This window comes from Saccostrea echinata, unplaced genomic scaffold (assembly GCF_033153115.1).
Source record: "Saccostrea echinata isolate AGI-Se365-2 ecotype Australia unplaced genomic scaffold, CSIRO_AGI_Sech_v1 ptg000054l, whole genome shotgun sequence".
NCBI lineage: Eukaryota > Metazoa > Mollusca > Bivalvia > Ostreida > Ostreidae > Saccostrea > Saccostrea echinata.
This window is the reverse complement of record NW_026889803.1, coordinates 19,917,575-19,934,168: the sequence shown is the minus strand read 5'-3', so window position 1 is coordinate 19,934,168 and position 16,594 is coordinate 19,917,575. Positions and strand designations below refer to the sequence as shown.

The following is a 16,594-nucleotide window of genomic DNA, read 5'->3' as shown; positions in this document are numbered from 1 at the left end:
TATCAGATTTGAGATACCATGGATTTGAGATACATGGTCCATACTTTTGGGTGATTCACTCTTCTAATATACAAAGTCAATTATATCTCTTCAGTGAGAATTTAACAAATCAACTCTGTGTGATACAGGTCTCTGCAGCACAATAACATTTTTATATTTGAATAATGAATTAGAAACAATTGCAGTGCAAATTTTAATTTTTATATTATACAGTAAACTTTGTTAATAAGGAATTTTCTGAGAACCCTTTAGATGAGGTGCCTTTAGCCTTGTAAAGAAGTTTTTAACTTAGTAATTTTAGGAGTATATTTATTATATTTTACATGTACTCTGTCAAAAATAGTATGTTAAAAAAAATTGTCATTTTAATATATGTAGAAAGGTAATGCAGACTTGTCAGCTTTAGAAATCAATGTCAGGAGCAAAGTCTGCCATTGGGGAAATTTCAGATCAATCATTCTTATGGGGAGTTCCTCATTAGTAAGTTCCTTATAAGCAAGTTTTGCTGTAAATACATATAAATTTTATCATGGCTTGAAGTGCTTCAGAGATTAAATCTCAGAAACGACTTTCTGGCTTTTTGCTTCCATTGTAATTTCGACCATAATTATTCTTTTCCTGACTGAGTTTATACACGGAAGGCTGCACATCAAGGCAAACATCCATTTGTACCAGGCTAGCTTTTTCACCCGTTGTTACGTTTCCATTGCACGGTTTCGAGCGGGGAATTCCAGGACCGTTATACTTCGAGGACATTACAGGGCGGGAATGGTCCGATTTTGATTTCAGGTTGTTATATTTCTGTTGTATTCCTTCGGATCGACGTTCAATGAATACAACCACCAGCCGATAAACTAATAGCAAAATCACTAATGTGTTCTTGGAGGTGAAAAACATATTGGTGTAACTTAGGACGTTGAATTTGAAGATCAACAGTAATCGAAGAACCAGGAACGGTAAATCTTGGAGGATAATTGATATGAGAATCCCATACACGTCTGCCGCGCAGCATCCGTATTTCCGCTGCTTGACGTTATAGTGGCGGGAAACAAGACCGGATTGGTCACGCCGTGCACGTGCTGCTGTCAGAACGAGGGTGAACTGGATCAAACTTAGGCTCCAGAGTCCGAGAATAGATATGCATAGCAGTTTGTTAAAGCGTACCTGTAAAAATATTGTTTTAATCGTTCTATTAATTTAAATACAATCAGCGCAACAATATTTTGATTAAAGAACAAGAGCCCTTCCATAAACCTCAAATACATTTACATCGAATCATTAAATTTAAGATATCTATGGATCGTTAAACAACATCTCAGCAGGAAGGCCCAACAATAGATATTTACAATTATTGAATTGAAAATTAACACAGATTGTGCATAATCCAAATTTTATTGAGAATTTATCAATTACGGGATGCCGGTATTCAATATCAACTTGGACTCTTAAATTACATTCGATAACTAACAGATTTTATGTATGGCCAAAACATCTGGACTGTGGGAAAGTTAATTACTTTTCATCGACAAAGTGTAATTTGATACCTCTTTTTCTTTAAAAGCCTCGAAGAATTCTACAATGTCCGCAGCCGTTCCTATATACACCAACAGCAACTGTGACAACTGGTCATGTGTTAGTTTGCCCTTGGGCAACATCCATCGACCCAAGATCAGCAGCAACAACAAAAGTTGTTCTAAGGTGCGGATCCACTCGTCTGGACTAAGGTTGATTGGTAGCCGGATCTCAAATTTGACCTAAAACATATTATTATTAAATAAATGTTATATTGCGTCTAGGATACGAAAAATAAAAAGGGCTATGTAAAAATAACATAGTTTTTGATGCACCGCCTTTAATATGTGCGTGAAGTGTCTCTAATTTCAGAAGAGTTTTCGACATGTTCGTTAGCCGACTTGAAGCTTTTTCTTAATACTTCATAAATTAAAGCAGTTGGTGAATAAACGTTAACCCTATTATCCCGGTTGGGGAATTGCCCAGTCTTTCAAATACACATCAAATGTTCGAAATTCTGTAGACTAACAAGTAGTTTTACATAGATAAAAAAAAAAGATAATTGGCTTATGAGCATATCTTTACATCCAATGAATATTTTCTCTTTTATTTCTTATGAAAACCGATTGCTATTTTAAGGCTTCAACAAGAGGCCCATGGGCCACAATGTTCACCGAGTCACTTTGACCCTGCTGTTCTTCATCAGCTTATTTTTTTTTTTAATTTCCCTCTTGAACTTCATAAAAATCTTGACTCCATATTTTGGACCAAAATCTAGTCCTAGGAGAGCTATGATTTAATCACAGTTGAATCCACACAACATTGGGATGCTTCACTATCAATATGATCAGCATGGCCCTGTTATGGAATTTATTTTTAATGTACATATTAAGCATTATGTAAAATTTGGATCTCTGAATTCGGCCCAACCCTAACCTAATTTTTAAAGATTTTTTGAAGGCTTTTTTTCCACTATATATTTCTATGTAAAAATTTGATCGCATAATGTGGCCCCACCTTACTCCCAGGAAGTCATGATTTGAACAAACTTGAATCTACATCACCTGAGGATGCCTCCATAATGATAATTCATTACTATCATATAATATTAAGTAATTCCCAGCATCTTAGAAATATGTATTGAAAAGGTCCCCCAAATTGTAATTTGTAAAAACAATTGTCAACGTTTGTCACTGCACTTGTCGTTTGGCTTTTTTAAAATCCTGAAATCAACGAGGCCCTTCCTTTTGCCATCTTACGTCTCTTTAGCAAGTATGAGACAGAACGAATCGAATGGTACTCTTTATAATTGACTTTGTCCTTTTGACAATGGAATCGCTGTGCTTCTTCCTCTGAATCTTATCAAAATGTGCCCCGACTTGGTTAACACATCACTGTCTTTAGGCGTGACCTGTGGCTACACATATCTCACCACCAGCAAAGTCAAATAGCGCTCTTTTAATTAAGTTCACAAATAGTTAACATCTATCACTGTCTTTCACTTTTTGTCCCCAGAATTTTCAGACCACCTGCGTCACTCAGATGAGCTTCTGCTATATCCGTTAATGTCTGTCGTTGTCCGTAGGACGAAGACTTTTGAACATTGCTTAATAACCAATTTCAGCCAATTTTTCTATGTAGTATGTATAGAATAAAGGGGCAAAAATTTAAGCCCCCTGGTTTTAATCCACATGGTCTGGATAAGTTGTCAATTATTGAAATTGTACTATACTCAGTGCAGTTTACATTTGAAAATCTTGTTTCTTCTTGGACTATTAACAAAGTATATCATGCATGGTGACAATAAACAATTAATGAGCATGCATTTTACCATATTGTATAACTTTTTGTTTCCTTATAGACCAGGTCCCAGGGCGGGGCTTGCCGCTTAGTTTATCAAATATTCAAAAAGTATTACAAATCGTTACAAATCTTCTAATCTAGGAGACAAGTTTCAAACTAGCTGATGATGTACTGTAATGGATCCTCATTAAAACGTAAAATTCTTGTTACATGAGGCCAGAATTCAATGAAGTCCCAGTCCAGGCTGAGAAACGTCATGATATCCAGGTGAGTGTCCAGGCCTATAGGCCTCTTGTTTCTCATTAATGTTATAGGCATTGTTTTAATACTTCTTTTATGACACATTAGTATGATATTGATCAAAACATGTTTACAAGAACGGTTTTTACAAATTTTAGAAGCAGGGATCATGGATCACATCGCTGACCTTTCGTTCGTGACCCCTGTAAGTGCATTTTGTGATTTACAAATCAAAATTCCAATATACCAGCTGATAGAACACACATCTTCTGAGATAAGATTTGTAATTATTAGTATGTTTTATCAAGGCGGATATATCTGAAATTTGTTTTTGTTAAGACAAGGATAACGGGGATAATCGCTATCTCAGCATCGATGAAGTGATTGAACGAAAGACTCAACATTCTGGCTTTCTCCAAAACAAAACAAAAAATGAGAATTTTAAGCCAATTTTTTTTTTCTTGTACAGTGTGTTGCATTCAATGAAATAACTTAGAGAACTGGTGAATTGGTCATATGCATATATCTACTGCGAACCTCGACTGCAAAAATTAAAACTGAACTCAGTGATAAGTTAAAAAATTACTGGAAGGTGAGAAAAAAAGCAAATGCTCCTAAGACGATCGTTCGCTCTCTTTCAACGTTAGCGATATGATTCATATTTCCCTAAAATTATTAGCCCCATCATATTTCTTCAGATCTTCATCTAGGTAATCGGGGGTTATGAGCTATACTTATAAATACGTACACGAAACCTAAAATTCTACGGTGCCTAAAAATATATTGTACCTATTTAGCCTTGATAAAAAGTACACGAAATGTGTACATTGAGGTGTATAAAAGCAAGAAACCCCTCCGCAAGTTTATAAATTCTACAAAACTCTGCAGTTAAATATTTTGATTTTCTCTTCAAAGAGTAATCAAGATGGCTTTAGAGATTGAAGTGCTTCGTCAGCTGTTGTCAGCAAAAGATCTACATGTACATTCATGATTGACGATAGAAATGCATTATGGCCGCATTTGTTTCTGCTGCTTGGAGAGCAAATGTTAAGCTCAAAGATCTCCATCTCGATAGCAAGACAGTATTTTTTTGTTCAAGGCCCATTTCAAGAATCCAAAAAAGATCAAAGTCATATAATATATACTTTTGTTTCTTGGAATTCAGAAATAAACATCGTTACGTAACCACTTTGTCACGCAGACGACAGCTATAGAAAATTGAATACCATACAAAATGATGAATTGCATCATGAGGGAAGGATGTTAACGTAATTAAATGACTGCTGTCGAGATTAGCTTGTTTAAACTGGTGATGAGAAAAAGGTTCGTCATTTTCAATCAAACAAAACCAAGCGTTTGAAGATAATGATAGTTTTTGCAACTACCAAGTTGTTTTTCTCAGTAATAAAAACAAGAGTAAAGTGTATTTTGTTACGTCACTAAACACTTTTATCAGGTGCTGAAATCTTTTATTTTCTATTCTATTCACTGCGCATTTTACCACATTTTCTACAATATAATGCAAATAAAAAAAAATATTACGAAAACAACTTTTCGTTGCATGCAAAAACAAGTCTAAACAACTGAAAATCCGCGATGCTTGAACACTTTAAAAAGTAAGAGTATATTATATTGGTAGCTAATGGACGTTGTATTTTGGGTGAATCTTATATTCTTGATCTTAAAGTCATCTGAAAGTTTTAACTTCACATTTAAGCCACTGTATTTTGAATTGATCCATAAATTCAGATACATTTACAGATTTATTTATATTTCGTAATTAGAAATCTTATTCATTAGATAAAAAAAAGCACATTTGCAATCTGACGTTTGCAAACATTTTGACGCAAAAAGTTATAACACCAAATGTAATAGAAATCAATTTTTTTTACTCTGCACTTTCATTTTCCACTATTACAATACTTAACTTTCATTGCATCAATGTTTTAGCACACATTCGCTGATAGTTTGAACATTTGGTTGTTTCTGACGTCACTCACTGTATAAGGAAACTCTGAACTATCGCCGAAATGATGATATTTATTAAAAAAATGATGTACTAAAAAATAGATTGCCTTACCCCTAAGACGCTGCCAAGATGTGCAGACAGGTCGTATGTTTCATTATGGATTTCAACAATATGTAAACTAGTGTTGCTTATATTTAAGAGAGAGGAAATTTGGTGTTCGATCCGCTTTTCTAATTCATGTAGCTCCAAAAACCATATAGCTGGGACCGTCATAGTCAGATAAATCAGAACGCTGGGACAGAACCTGAAATTAAATGATAACGCTGAAGTTAAGAATCTTATTAACCAGGGCATTAATCCTGGTTAGATTATTTAAATTAGTATATAATATTTCATCGAAAATTTCAGATGACGGTATATTAATATAACTTTAGGATTCAGGTGAACTCTGCAGTCCATGGGCCACTTGATAATGCACATCAAATTTGACTTTCGTTTCTCTTGACGTGGATTTTAAACTAGTTAACTAATTACAGGGTGGACGCCACTAGGCCAGTAGATCAATAAACGTGGCTACAGACAGGTTAGTTACTAACTACCGAAATCCGAGATTTAGTGTAAAAGTGCATTGAATCGCTTTCTCTGCCTGATGACTTTAGGGAGGAAATTACATCAAGATATAAATGCTCAGTAAACTTATGAACGGCAATGGTTTGGCATTTATTTGCACCAAAAACCTCCTTTCACCCACCCACCAAATGAGTTCCACTTGTGCTATAATTCTTCGATTAACTGTTGAAGTTATGGAGCTATGTCATTTATTATTTTAACAAGAAACAAAACCCATTAATCACATCGCGTTTGCCATTAACCCTCGTTTTCGTGATATATATTTTTTCTCCGATTTTTCCTCAAGATGCAAGATGTGAGGTAATTTCGCACCATTATAATACTTAAGCTACATAGATAACGGTACGCTACGGGTCCCTCATTCACAAGCAGTGCTGGATCATTAACTATAAAGTTTTCAATTTAAAATTATAACACCTTTGGCTTAAATAATAATGATCGGATTCGTCATTGATATTTCTGTAAAGTTCAGAAAGTCGCGATCGTAGCATTTGTAAAACCTGTAGTATTTATGTGTCTGAACATATCTTCTGGTATATGAAATTTCTGAAAGTGAATCGAACATTAAAGTATATACATGTTTATAGAGTAAACTTGTTGAATCCAGACACCATTGGTTCTAAAGACATTGGCCAGATAAGACAAGATTCGGATAAGACAACATTTTAAATAATTGAATTAATTGAAAGGGACATTTTAAAAGTTTACATCGGAGTAGGCAAGATTTCGGAATACACAACATCCGGATTGGACAAGTTTTACTATACATTAAAGTACATGTACTAAGTATGCTACATTAAGCTCTTATAGGCTAAATAACTTATTCATGAGAAAAAGATTGCTTTCTTTCCATATGGAATTTTACAGATTTCAAACAAGCCACATTGTGCTTAATCTCACGTGTTTGATAAACAGTTGCCTTTGTGGAACATGTAAGAAACTCATAATAAATCATCAAGTATAATGTTCTGTTAAACAAATATTATTTATGACGCACAACTCATCACCTAAATAACATTTTAAAATTAACCTCAACTATATATATACGAACTACATATATACTGTACCACTTCACAGTATACTCAGCATGTAGAATTCTTTTAAACCCGAATATAACGGATAATATTCAAAGACGTTGAAAAAAATCAAGTGATATAATTTCTATCCAATGAATTTTTTAAATATAAGATTTCAGTTGTTTATCTTAGTTTTTTTTTTTTTTTTTGAGGCAAATAAATTTTTATTATATTTTTTTTATTTATTTATTTCGATTTATTTATGAAGAAGAACCATGTCTAACTCTTTTTCATTTAGCTGAAAATTTCTTGCAAAATGACGCAATCTTCTTACCATTTCCATTCTTTCCCTTGCTTTCTGACCAGTGTGATTGTTGTTTCGACCAACAGAAATCCAAACGAGGTCGCTAGGTACCAGAAACGAGACTCCTGTGTCACCTTATTCAGCAGCCATATTGAAACTAAGCCATGGCAGGCGAACAGAAGTCGGACAACGATCGCTCTAACTATTGTACAACTTCCCATTTTATTATTATATCATTTCATAACTCTCCAGTATATCTGAAATATAAAAAAAATAGCATCATATTGTGATTCTGTATATTTCATCCGGTACAATCTTGTTTTAAAAAAAGTCCCAGGGATGGAACAAAGCCTCAATCACAAATGATGCACAAATAGGGAAACCTTGAATGTTTTAACGTACTATGCATTTTTATCATTTAGAACGGAAAGAAAGTTAAGACACCAAAGGCATATCGCTTTTCTGTCCAGCTACTGAGAGAGATCGTAAGGTGGATGAATTATCTGTTTTTGAATTTTTTCACAATATCTGAGGACATGAGCTAAAAAAAACTAGATGAAGGTAAAAAAAAAAAAAAAGAAAAAAAGGGAGGCCAGTTAATAAAACTTTATTTAAGTGTCCTTGTCAAAATTAATAGATGTATATAAAATTAACTACTTTAGATTCTGATTTTGTGTCAACAATATTTAATAAATCTTGATTTAAATGCAAAGTAAAAATCAAACATTCAGGGTGACCAAGCTTTAGGATAGATAATTGTCATTAATGTATTTGAACATGAAGGCATCCTTAAACTGAAAAATATTATATAAGAAAAAACAGGTCAAGGTCATATGACAGGTTAATTAATTCAAACCTCGGTAGTGTTAACCAAGTCACTGATAGGAAGGGGTACCCTACCCCCTTTTTTCTTTCATAAAATGTATACCTAAAAGTAAGAGGTCACGAGTGCAGATGATCATGACATGGGCAACACAATTTTCTTTGCTTTATTCGTGTTAGAACATGGAAACATTAGCATTACGTAATTGCTTAAATGCTTCTATATCATTAAGAAGAAATGAATTCTTTTAATAATCTTATCTATTCGTAGATTGCATCCTTTGGCTTCTAAACTGACTTGCATCTTTACACAAATAGGATTAGGATTTTTTTTTTCAAAGTAACTTTGTTGTATGTTTGTTATAATATCCACACGTTTATAAGTTCATTATTTTAATAAGCTATTATGATAGAAAGTAATAGAGGCTAAATATCAAAAGTTTAATAGTTCAGTTTCTTATTTAACCGCGGTTATGCTTCAAGCTAACTTGAAAGTTTAGCGATCTGTCGATTGCTATTAAAATTTTTAAAAAAATGAAAGAAGAATAACTGTCTCCATATTTTACAACACATCCGTTATAAAAATGTATACAGATACTGGAGATATTTTTTTTAAAAATATTTTATAAGATCATGTAATTTTTCAAAAGAGTAAGCTTTGGAGCTCAAAGGAGGGAGACTTGTGCCAGAGGAACGTATTCTTTGTAGGTAATCTTCATTATCATGCGATTTCACATTTTATATCACGGCGATAGATATTCTTCACGCAAGTTTTTTTTTTTAAATTATTATTTTTGAGAAACAAATACATGTATACCTTTTCCCAATTATTAATGTTTTCAGGTTAATTTACAATTTCTTGTCATTTTTGTAATTTCAATTTCTTTGAAGTATATACATTTTTAAAGATGAATCGTTGTTATATTAAAAAAATTAGATTACATATATATTTAAATTTTTAAAAAAAAGCGACTCACCTTCAAAATTCTAAAATTGTCACGAACACTTCAACTCCTCCAATTCCGAGCATGACAAAATTATAAAATCCTATTACAAAATTTATCGGATATATCCTATTGATTAAGGTATCAGCAACCTTGGGACGTGTTAGCAAGACAGTCTCCTCGATTCCATTCAGCAACGGAGTGTCGAGTTACCTTAAGCGCCCTTAGATCGCAATCTACAACTGGACGCAGACGGTACACGCAATAAGGTTTGATACATCCCATCGCTAATTCCGGATGCTTCAATGGAACAATATTGGACGCTCTAGGGCGGGAGACAATACTTCTATAAATCGGGATTTTTGATCGATGTCAAAATAAAATCTACAAATTTTAAATAACAAAAATGTCAGAAAATGATGTGATGTAGAATATGATTTGATGCAAATTGAACATTGTCTTGCATTGGGTTTACATCGGTCAAAAATTTAAATAAAAGGAAAACTCGTCAACAAACATTAAAATCCAGTTATTGTATTTTTAGCTGTACTTATTTATTTGAAACAAATTTGAGAAAAATTAAGACACATGTGGGTTTTGTAGCTATGTTTCATTGTTACCCCCCCCCCCCCCCGCTTTTCAAGCGGGGGTGTATATAGTGATGGGGGTGTCCGTCCGTCTGTTACACTTTGGGATACCCATCTCTTACACGCAACTCCTCTTATACCACTGAATGAAATTTAATGAGACTTTCACAGAATCTTTGTTACATAGTGTTATTGTGCACCTTCTATTTTACTTTTTGATCGGACACATATTTCGGGTTTCCAATAGCAAAACATAGACACTGCCATTCTTTCTATAATATTTAAGACGTACCCATCTCTTATCCGCACCTCCTCTTGTACCACTGAATGAAATTTAATGATACTTTCACAGATTCTTTATTACATAATGCCATTGTGCAGCTCCTATTTTACTATTTGATCTGACACTTATTTCGGGTCTCCCATAGCAAAACATGGGCTTTGCCATTATAATCATACGGGAGGCGGGGGTATCATTTTATGAGCTCAGTGCTCAAGTACCTCTAGTTTTATTTAAATTCCTTCGTGCATAGAGCTTCTACGTAATCGTGAATACAGCTTCCATGTGGAGCCAATATATTTTAAGATCATTACATCAACAATTTCAATTCAAAATTTATTATAATATAAAAAGTACAATAAATTTTCTGTTGCCATTAAAGCATCGTAGAAGTTATACTTTCGTATATTGATCTTGAATGCATTTGAAGCTTTTTAAAAAAAAAAAAAAAAAAAAAAAAAAAAAAAAAAAGAAGATTTTTTAACTCTTTGATAAGTTGTGAAACTTCTTCGAAAAGAAACATTTTTGATAAAAGACTTCTTCCTCTTTCTTTTGAAATAATGCACTTTCAAATATAATCGGAGTAAAATCTATTTTATATCTTCCAAGGCAATATCTAAGACATTATCTAAACATGCATTGATTTCTCAAAATCTCGAAGATAACGAACTTTTGAGAGATTTGATGATTTAAGTGCTCTCAAACTACATGAAAATATCTAATTTTGTGGCTTTCAGATGAGAAACTATCTAAAATCGTCATGCCAAATTTAAAATACAAGATCCATATGTGATAATGAGTGCAATCATTGGTTGATATCATCTTTACATAAAAAAAATTGAGAGTTGCAGAATTTTTTCTATAAATGTCTAATGAAAGTCTTTCTGGTACAATTAAGATTTGCCCACATTTACCATCTGCTCTGAAGGAAGGAATACATATTGAATTGTATTTTTTATCGTATTTAAGGCGACTTCAAGCATTATGAAACTTTTTCAATTCAAGCCATGGAAACTTAGATATAGTAATAGTATAATTATAATAGAAAAAAAATACATGAATAAATAAATTAATAAAAAGATAAATGGTCGCCCTATCCTTCCACATTAAAATCATTAAATTGCTTGAATAGGACTATATTGAAAAATTTCAAGATCCCTACCATATTTCCAGTAAAAGACTTTAACTACACTGTAATACCTTTTAAAAAACAATTTAAAATTCTGTTGAAGAGACCAATTGGTCCAATACTTTTTGCTATATCTTAGTTTTTTTTTTTTTGTTAATTCTTTTTAAACAAATATTTTGCTATGTCCTTTATCATATTACGTTGTTTTCTATTATAGGTCAGAATGTTTTGTTCAATTAGGCCAGGTCAATCATTGATTAAATATTTTGTTTTATGAAGGCAAAATATAACATTTTATCTGTGTTCTTGATGGATTACCATTTGTAATATCTAGATATGTGTCACTCAGAAAACTCGTCAAACTCTGTTAATTAGCATTAATGCCATTATACCACTAAAGACCACAAAGGCATTGTAATCAATTCAATAGATATTATACATATTTTTCCTACCGGCTGTTGATATTTATTGTTATACCGTAAACAACAGTGCTCTTAAATTAGAAATAAAACAACTTTGTTATTTGTTTGTCCTGTACTACACCCGTCATTCACTGCAGCTCTCTTGGGAAATCAAAATGGCTGCTACGTCAACACACATTGCAAACGGCTTTTCAAGAGATTTTTTGTTTTCCGCCGATACCAATATCTGAGAAATGAGTTATGTGATAAAATTGTAATTTTGGAATATTAGCCAAAATTCTTCGTTACACATTTCCCAGAGGAAGAAGGCAAATGAGGATCGATAAAGTATTGATAGAAAAGAAAATTTCCTGTGTTTTGTAATTAAACTAATAACATATTCCCCACGTCTGAAATGAACAGCGTGACTAAGTGATCCATTTGAAGGACACTTTCGATCCATTTTACGTATTGGATGTCTATGCTTTGACAATATATGTGTATCATTCTAGTTTTCAAACTTTTTATTATTTAAGTCATCCCTATATTTTCCTTGTTTTTGCGCTTTACATTAAAATTTTGTATTTGGGTATTCAGACTCCCCCCTCCCCGCACCCCAAAGTATCCCAATTATGTTGAATTACAGTGTAATACAGGAAGGTCGAAAACTGCATAAATTTTGTGTTCTGAAGTAAAGTTTCAAACAGATGAAAAGAAAACAAGCATACATAGGGTTTTTTTTTTTATTGACATAAACCTACGAATTTCCTATGCCAACACCAAATAATATACGAAAATTACTGTACTCATGTATTCAAAGTTACTTATGGTCACTTAAGAATAATTAAAAATAAGTATTGATCCATATATCTTTTTTTTTTTAGAGTCAGAATCATCCATTATCTTTTTTTCGTATTTGTTATCTAATCCATACTTTCAGTCCTGAAAAAACTTGAGATACTTTTAATAAACTTTTAAAAAAAGAAATTATATACCAACTCAGTGCAATAACTTAGCCCTTTCCTTTTTTTTTTTTTTTTTTTTTTTTTTTTTTTTTGAAAGGGGTTCATTATTTATTGCATTTATTTACTATATTACAGGAAAAGTTGAAAAGGATTTTTTATAAAATGTTTGCTCTATCATTCCTACGAAAATTCATACTTTTGACATGAGAATTAATACAAACATTATCAGAAACCGCTGCCGACTTCTTTTTTTTTTTTTTTAAATCGGGATCGAGATTTTGTAAGTCTGCACGCTTACTCGAACTCGACTAACCAAATCACCTAAAGTTAGTAAAACTACCAAAAGACCAAAAGGTGGGGGAACTATGTCATCATCTCTGTCCAATTTTAAAGGAAAAAAGTCATATTTATATAACTGGTATGTATGAATGCATTTTCCTCACAATTTGAACAAAATGTAATTTATTTAATATATCAAATACAGAGTAAATTCGAAATGTGCATGTAATTAAAGTATGAAGGGTCATTATATAATTTGAAAACATATCCCATTTTTCTTTTTCATTAATAACCTGTATTTTTTCAAATTATTTCAGAGATAGTATGTGACCGTTTAGTAACCTTGAACTTTTAATATACCTAAGAAGATGGAATTTCTAATAGGTGGACTTGCAGCATGTGGTGCAGGATTTTTCACCAATCCACTAGAAGTTGTCAAAACTCGCATGCAGTTGCAGGGAGAACTGCAGGCACGAGGCCAACATGCTATTCACTACAGGTATTTTATCAAGTTTGATCAGAATTCAAATATTTGCAATTCAGGCAGGCCATCTACATGTATGTCAGACTTGCATTAAATCCTGGTCTGATCCATCACTACATTTTCCGTCTTGTCGTATGCAAAGTATTTCTCAAACAGGACTTTACATATAACTAAAAGCACATCCTGAGATCATGAAATACTTTAAACTTGAGTCAAAATATGTAAAACACACTGAAATGGTGTAAATGTCAAACATCCAAAATAAAAATGCTTTTCAAACTTGAGTCCCCAATGTATTTCTGTCTGCAAATTTTTAATTTCACAATATCCGTTAATAAAATTACAAATCATTTATAATTTAACATAAATTGTGGACAGTTAGCCACATGTTTAAAGAATAGGTTCATATTTGCATCTGCAGATATAATCATTTTCAGGGCTTTTGTCAAATATTCAACATATGTCCAATAAAATTTGTTCAGAAAAAAGATATTTCCAAATAAAGAGATTAAAAAGTATTGATTTTATTTTTCAAAATTGTTATCATTAGTAATTAATATCATATCTTATTAAAACAAAACTAGTTCAAGATCAGTCCTAAATGTTCTTTATCTTAAATTTTCAAAGTTATATCTATTGAACTTTAATGATGTAGATGAATTGAAAATAATTTTTTTTTTTTTTTTTTTTTTTTTAAATGCTACAAGACTTGCAATTTTGCATTTTCATTTTCTTCTGAATATTTTTTACAGAAATTCTCTTCACGCCATCAAGACCATCGTGAAGACAGATGGTATCCTTGCCATTCAGAGCGGTCTAGTTCCTGCATTGTGGTATCAGCTAGTCATGAATGGAATCCGCTTAGGTACCTATCAGGTCATCGGAAACACTGGTCTCACAAAGGACAAACACGGACATGTATCTTTCATGAAAAGCATTGCAGCAGGTGCTTTAGCTGGATGTATGGGTGCAACTATTGGAAGTCCATTTTTTATGGTTAGATTTTAATGCAAGTTTGTGAAAGACCTTACTTCATATGTTCAAAAGAGTCTTGTGAGTCAGAATTTGGTGATTAAATTCTAAAACTACTAATTAGCAATTACTGATTATTTCAGACTTGACTCCAGTAAGAATGTTATTAAAAAAATAAGATTGGAGCACAAGGTTCCTACTACCTGACTAATGGTAATATCAGTCACTTCACAGAGTTTAATGATAGGGCAGCAAGTATTTTGACAAAAATTAGGTTTTATTTATGTGACAAATGAAAGAAGGCATATCATTCAAGTCAATATTATATAATTATTTCAATCACCACATTTCTAGATATTGTGATAATTTCTTATAATTTGACTGTTTTTTTTATTTTGATTTTTAACTTCAGTGCATGTTACTATTAAAATATACTGCATGAGCTTATATTGGGCCTGTAAGTTAATTAAAAGTAACAAAATTAGGTTAAGTTCTAGGAATTATTGAGTACAATAGGTTTCTAACATTTTTACCATAAAGTCTTTTTTCCTCGCAAAATAGCAAAAATGGTAAGTTCAGTCTCAATGTTCAGAAAAACATTATAATAAGAACTTTTTTCTTATCAAAGTGATCACAATTATCTTTTTTCTTTTCAAAGATTACAATTAATTGTAAGATGGATTTCAAGTAATAATTAAAACATAGAATTTAGAACAAAATTTCTTTGTAAATTCTTTGACTTTCTGAAGAACCAGAGAATTCCTCATGATGTCATAGTGAATCCAAGAGCAAAATAGCTTTCTGAAATCAATTTCTAAATTTGAACAAAAATTTTAACCTGCTCATTTTGTGTACAGATAAAAACCCACATGCAGTCCAAAGCAGCTCAGGAGATAGCAGTGGGTCATCAGCATCCACATGAAAGTATGCTTCATGGGATGAGGTCAGTGTTCCGTGACTATGGGTTCACTGGACTATGGAGAGGTGTGTCAGCAGCCATTCCAAGGGTCATGGTGGGGTCAGCAACCCAGCTGTCCTCATTCAGCACTTCAAAGGAATACATTACTAAACTTGATGTAAGTTTTCTATTGTAATTGGTTTGTACGAAAGAAAAATAAATTATAACTAATTTTTTAAAAATTCATGTGTCAAGTTTTATCAAAATTTTCAGATGTTTCCCTCGGACAGTTGGTTGAACACATTTTGTGCCACACTATGCAGTGGGGTAACAGTGACCTTGTTTATGACGCCATTTGATGTTGTGTCTACAAGGATGTACAACCAAGGGGTAGATGTACAAGGCAAGGGATTGCATTACAACAATGTCGTAGACTGCTTTATCAAGATGTTTCGCACTGAAGGACTTTGGGGATTTTACAAAGGATGGGGTCCTTCATTTTTACGATTAGGACCACATACAGTATTAACATTAATGATATGGGATAGACTTCGTATATTTTACAAACGTTTCCACCATAAGAGTGTAAATGTGATATAAGTAGATCTGGATTTTTTTCCCCCAAATTTAATTTTTATAGAAAAAGTAGCTCTACCTCTTTTTCACCATCAAGATGTTGTGCCTTGAAACTATCCATTTTATGTTAAAAGAAATGGAAACTTCGTAGAAGATATTATCCAGAATTGTTACCTTATTCATTCTAGTGAAGGTGCTTATATATGAAGAAAATGTTGACAGAAACAATAATCATGGAATTTTTTTGGTTCTACTGGTACCTTATGATTATTTATACTTTTGAATAAACTGATACCTTAAAAATATGTGAATCATGAATTCAGGGATTCTGGAAAATAACAATTTTGATATTTAGCTTCATACTTAAATACAGGAATACTCATTAGATCATAGTTGGTGTTTGACCAATCAAAGGGAACAAACTCCTGGTGTAGATTTATATTATATGTTCACCCATGTCTGTTTTTCTTTTCTTTAAATATCTCGATATTCATGAGGAATTTGTGGAAAGGTAATCTTTAGACCAAGCAATATGATGCCAAGTTTCTGTGTGATGATATAATGTCTAACTAATTTACTTTCTTGTTTTCAATTTTGACTTTTTGTAATTAGTTATCTAAGAGGTAAGTGTTCAATAATTTTGCTGACAGAAAGGTCTTTGCAATAATTTTTACTCATATAGTATTTTGTAATATGTATTCAGATTCTAATTAAAGATGAAAAAGACCTTTATTCCAGGGTTGTATATTAAATAAGATGGACTGTACAGATTGTATATTTTCA

General features: G+C 32.4%; 2 protein-coding genes across 2 annotated transcripts; one reads left to right on the top strand and one right to left on the bottom strand.

The window, feature by feature from the left end:
* Positions 1–184: 184 nt before the first annotated feature.
* Positions 185–9,493, bottom strand: LOC133206070 (transmembrane protein 26-like). The gene is made up of 5 exons (XM_061341998.1): positions 9,274–9,493; positions 7,505–7,731; positions 5,636–5,828; positions 1,545–1,754; positions 185–1,164 (listed from the first exon to the last, which is right to left on the bottom strand). The coding sequence occupies exons 2-5, from the start codon at positions 7,693–7,695 to the stop codon at positions 559–561; spliced, it is 1,200 nt and encodes a 399-aa protein (XP_061197982.1). The 5' UTR covers positions 7,696–7,731; positions 9,274–9,493; the 3' UTR covers positions 185–558.
* A 3,435-nt stretch (positions 9,494–12,928) lies between these two features.
* LOC133205518 (solute carrier family 25 member 35-like) lies at positions 12,929–15,909 on the top strand. Its single transcript, XM_061341346.1, has 5 exons — positions 12,929–13,020; positions 13,199–13,380; positions 14,118–14,361; positions 15,195–15,413; positions 15,509–15,909. Exons 2-5 carry the CDS (start codon positions 13,250–13,252, stop codon positions 15,833–15,835), a joined length of 921 nt encoding a protein of 306 aa, XP_061197330.1. The 5' UTR covers positions 12,929–13,020; positions 13,199–13,249; the 3' UTR covers positions 15,836–15,909.
* The last annotated feature ends 685 nt before the right edge of the window (positions 15,910–16,594 follow it).

Coding starts and splice junctions, on each gene's coding strand:
- LOC133206070 (XM_061341998.1), bottom strand. CDS start 7,695: ATGGGAAGTTGTACAATAGTTAGAGCGATCGTTGTCCGACTTCTGTTC. Junction 1,755..5,635: donor ATCTTGGCAGCGTCTTAGGG/GTAAGGCAATCT, acceptor AATATGTTTTAG/GTCAAATTTGAGATCCGGCT. Junction 1,165..1,544: donor AGGCTTTTAAAGAAAAAGAG/GTATCAAATTAC, acceptor ATATTTTTACAG/GTACGCTTTAACAAACTGCT.
- LOC133205518 (XM_061341346.1), top strand. CDS start 13,250: ATGGAATTTCTAATAGGTGGACTTGCAGCATGTGGTGCAGGATTTTTC. Junction 13,381..14,117: donor CAACATGCTATTCACTACAG/GTATTTTATCAA, acceptor TATTTTTTACAG/AAATTCTCTTCACGCCATCA. Junction 15,414..15,508: donor AATACATTACTAAACTTGAT/GTAAGTTTTCTA, acceptor CAAAATTTTCAG/ATGTTTCCCTCGGACAGTTG.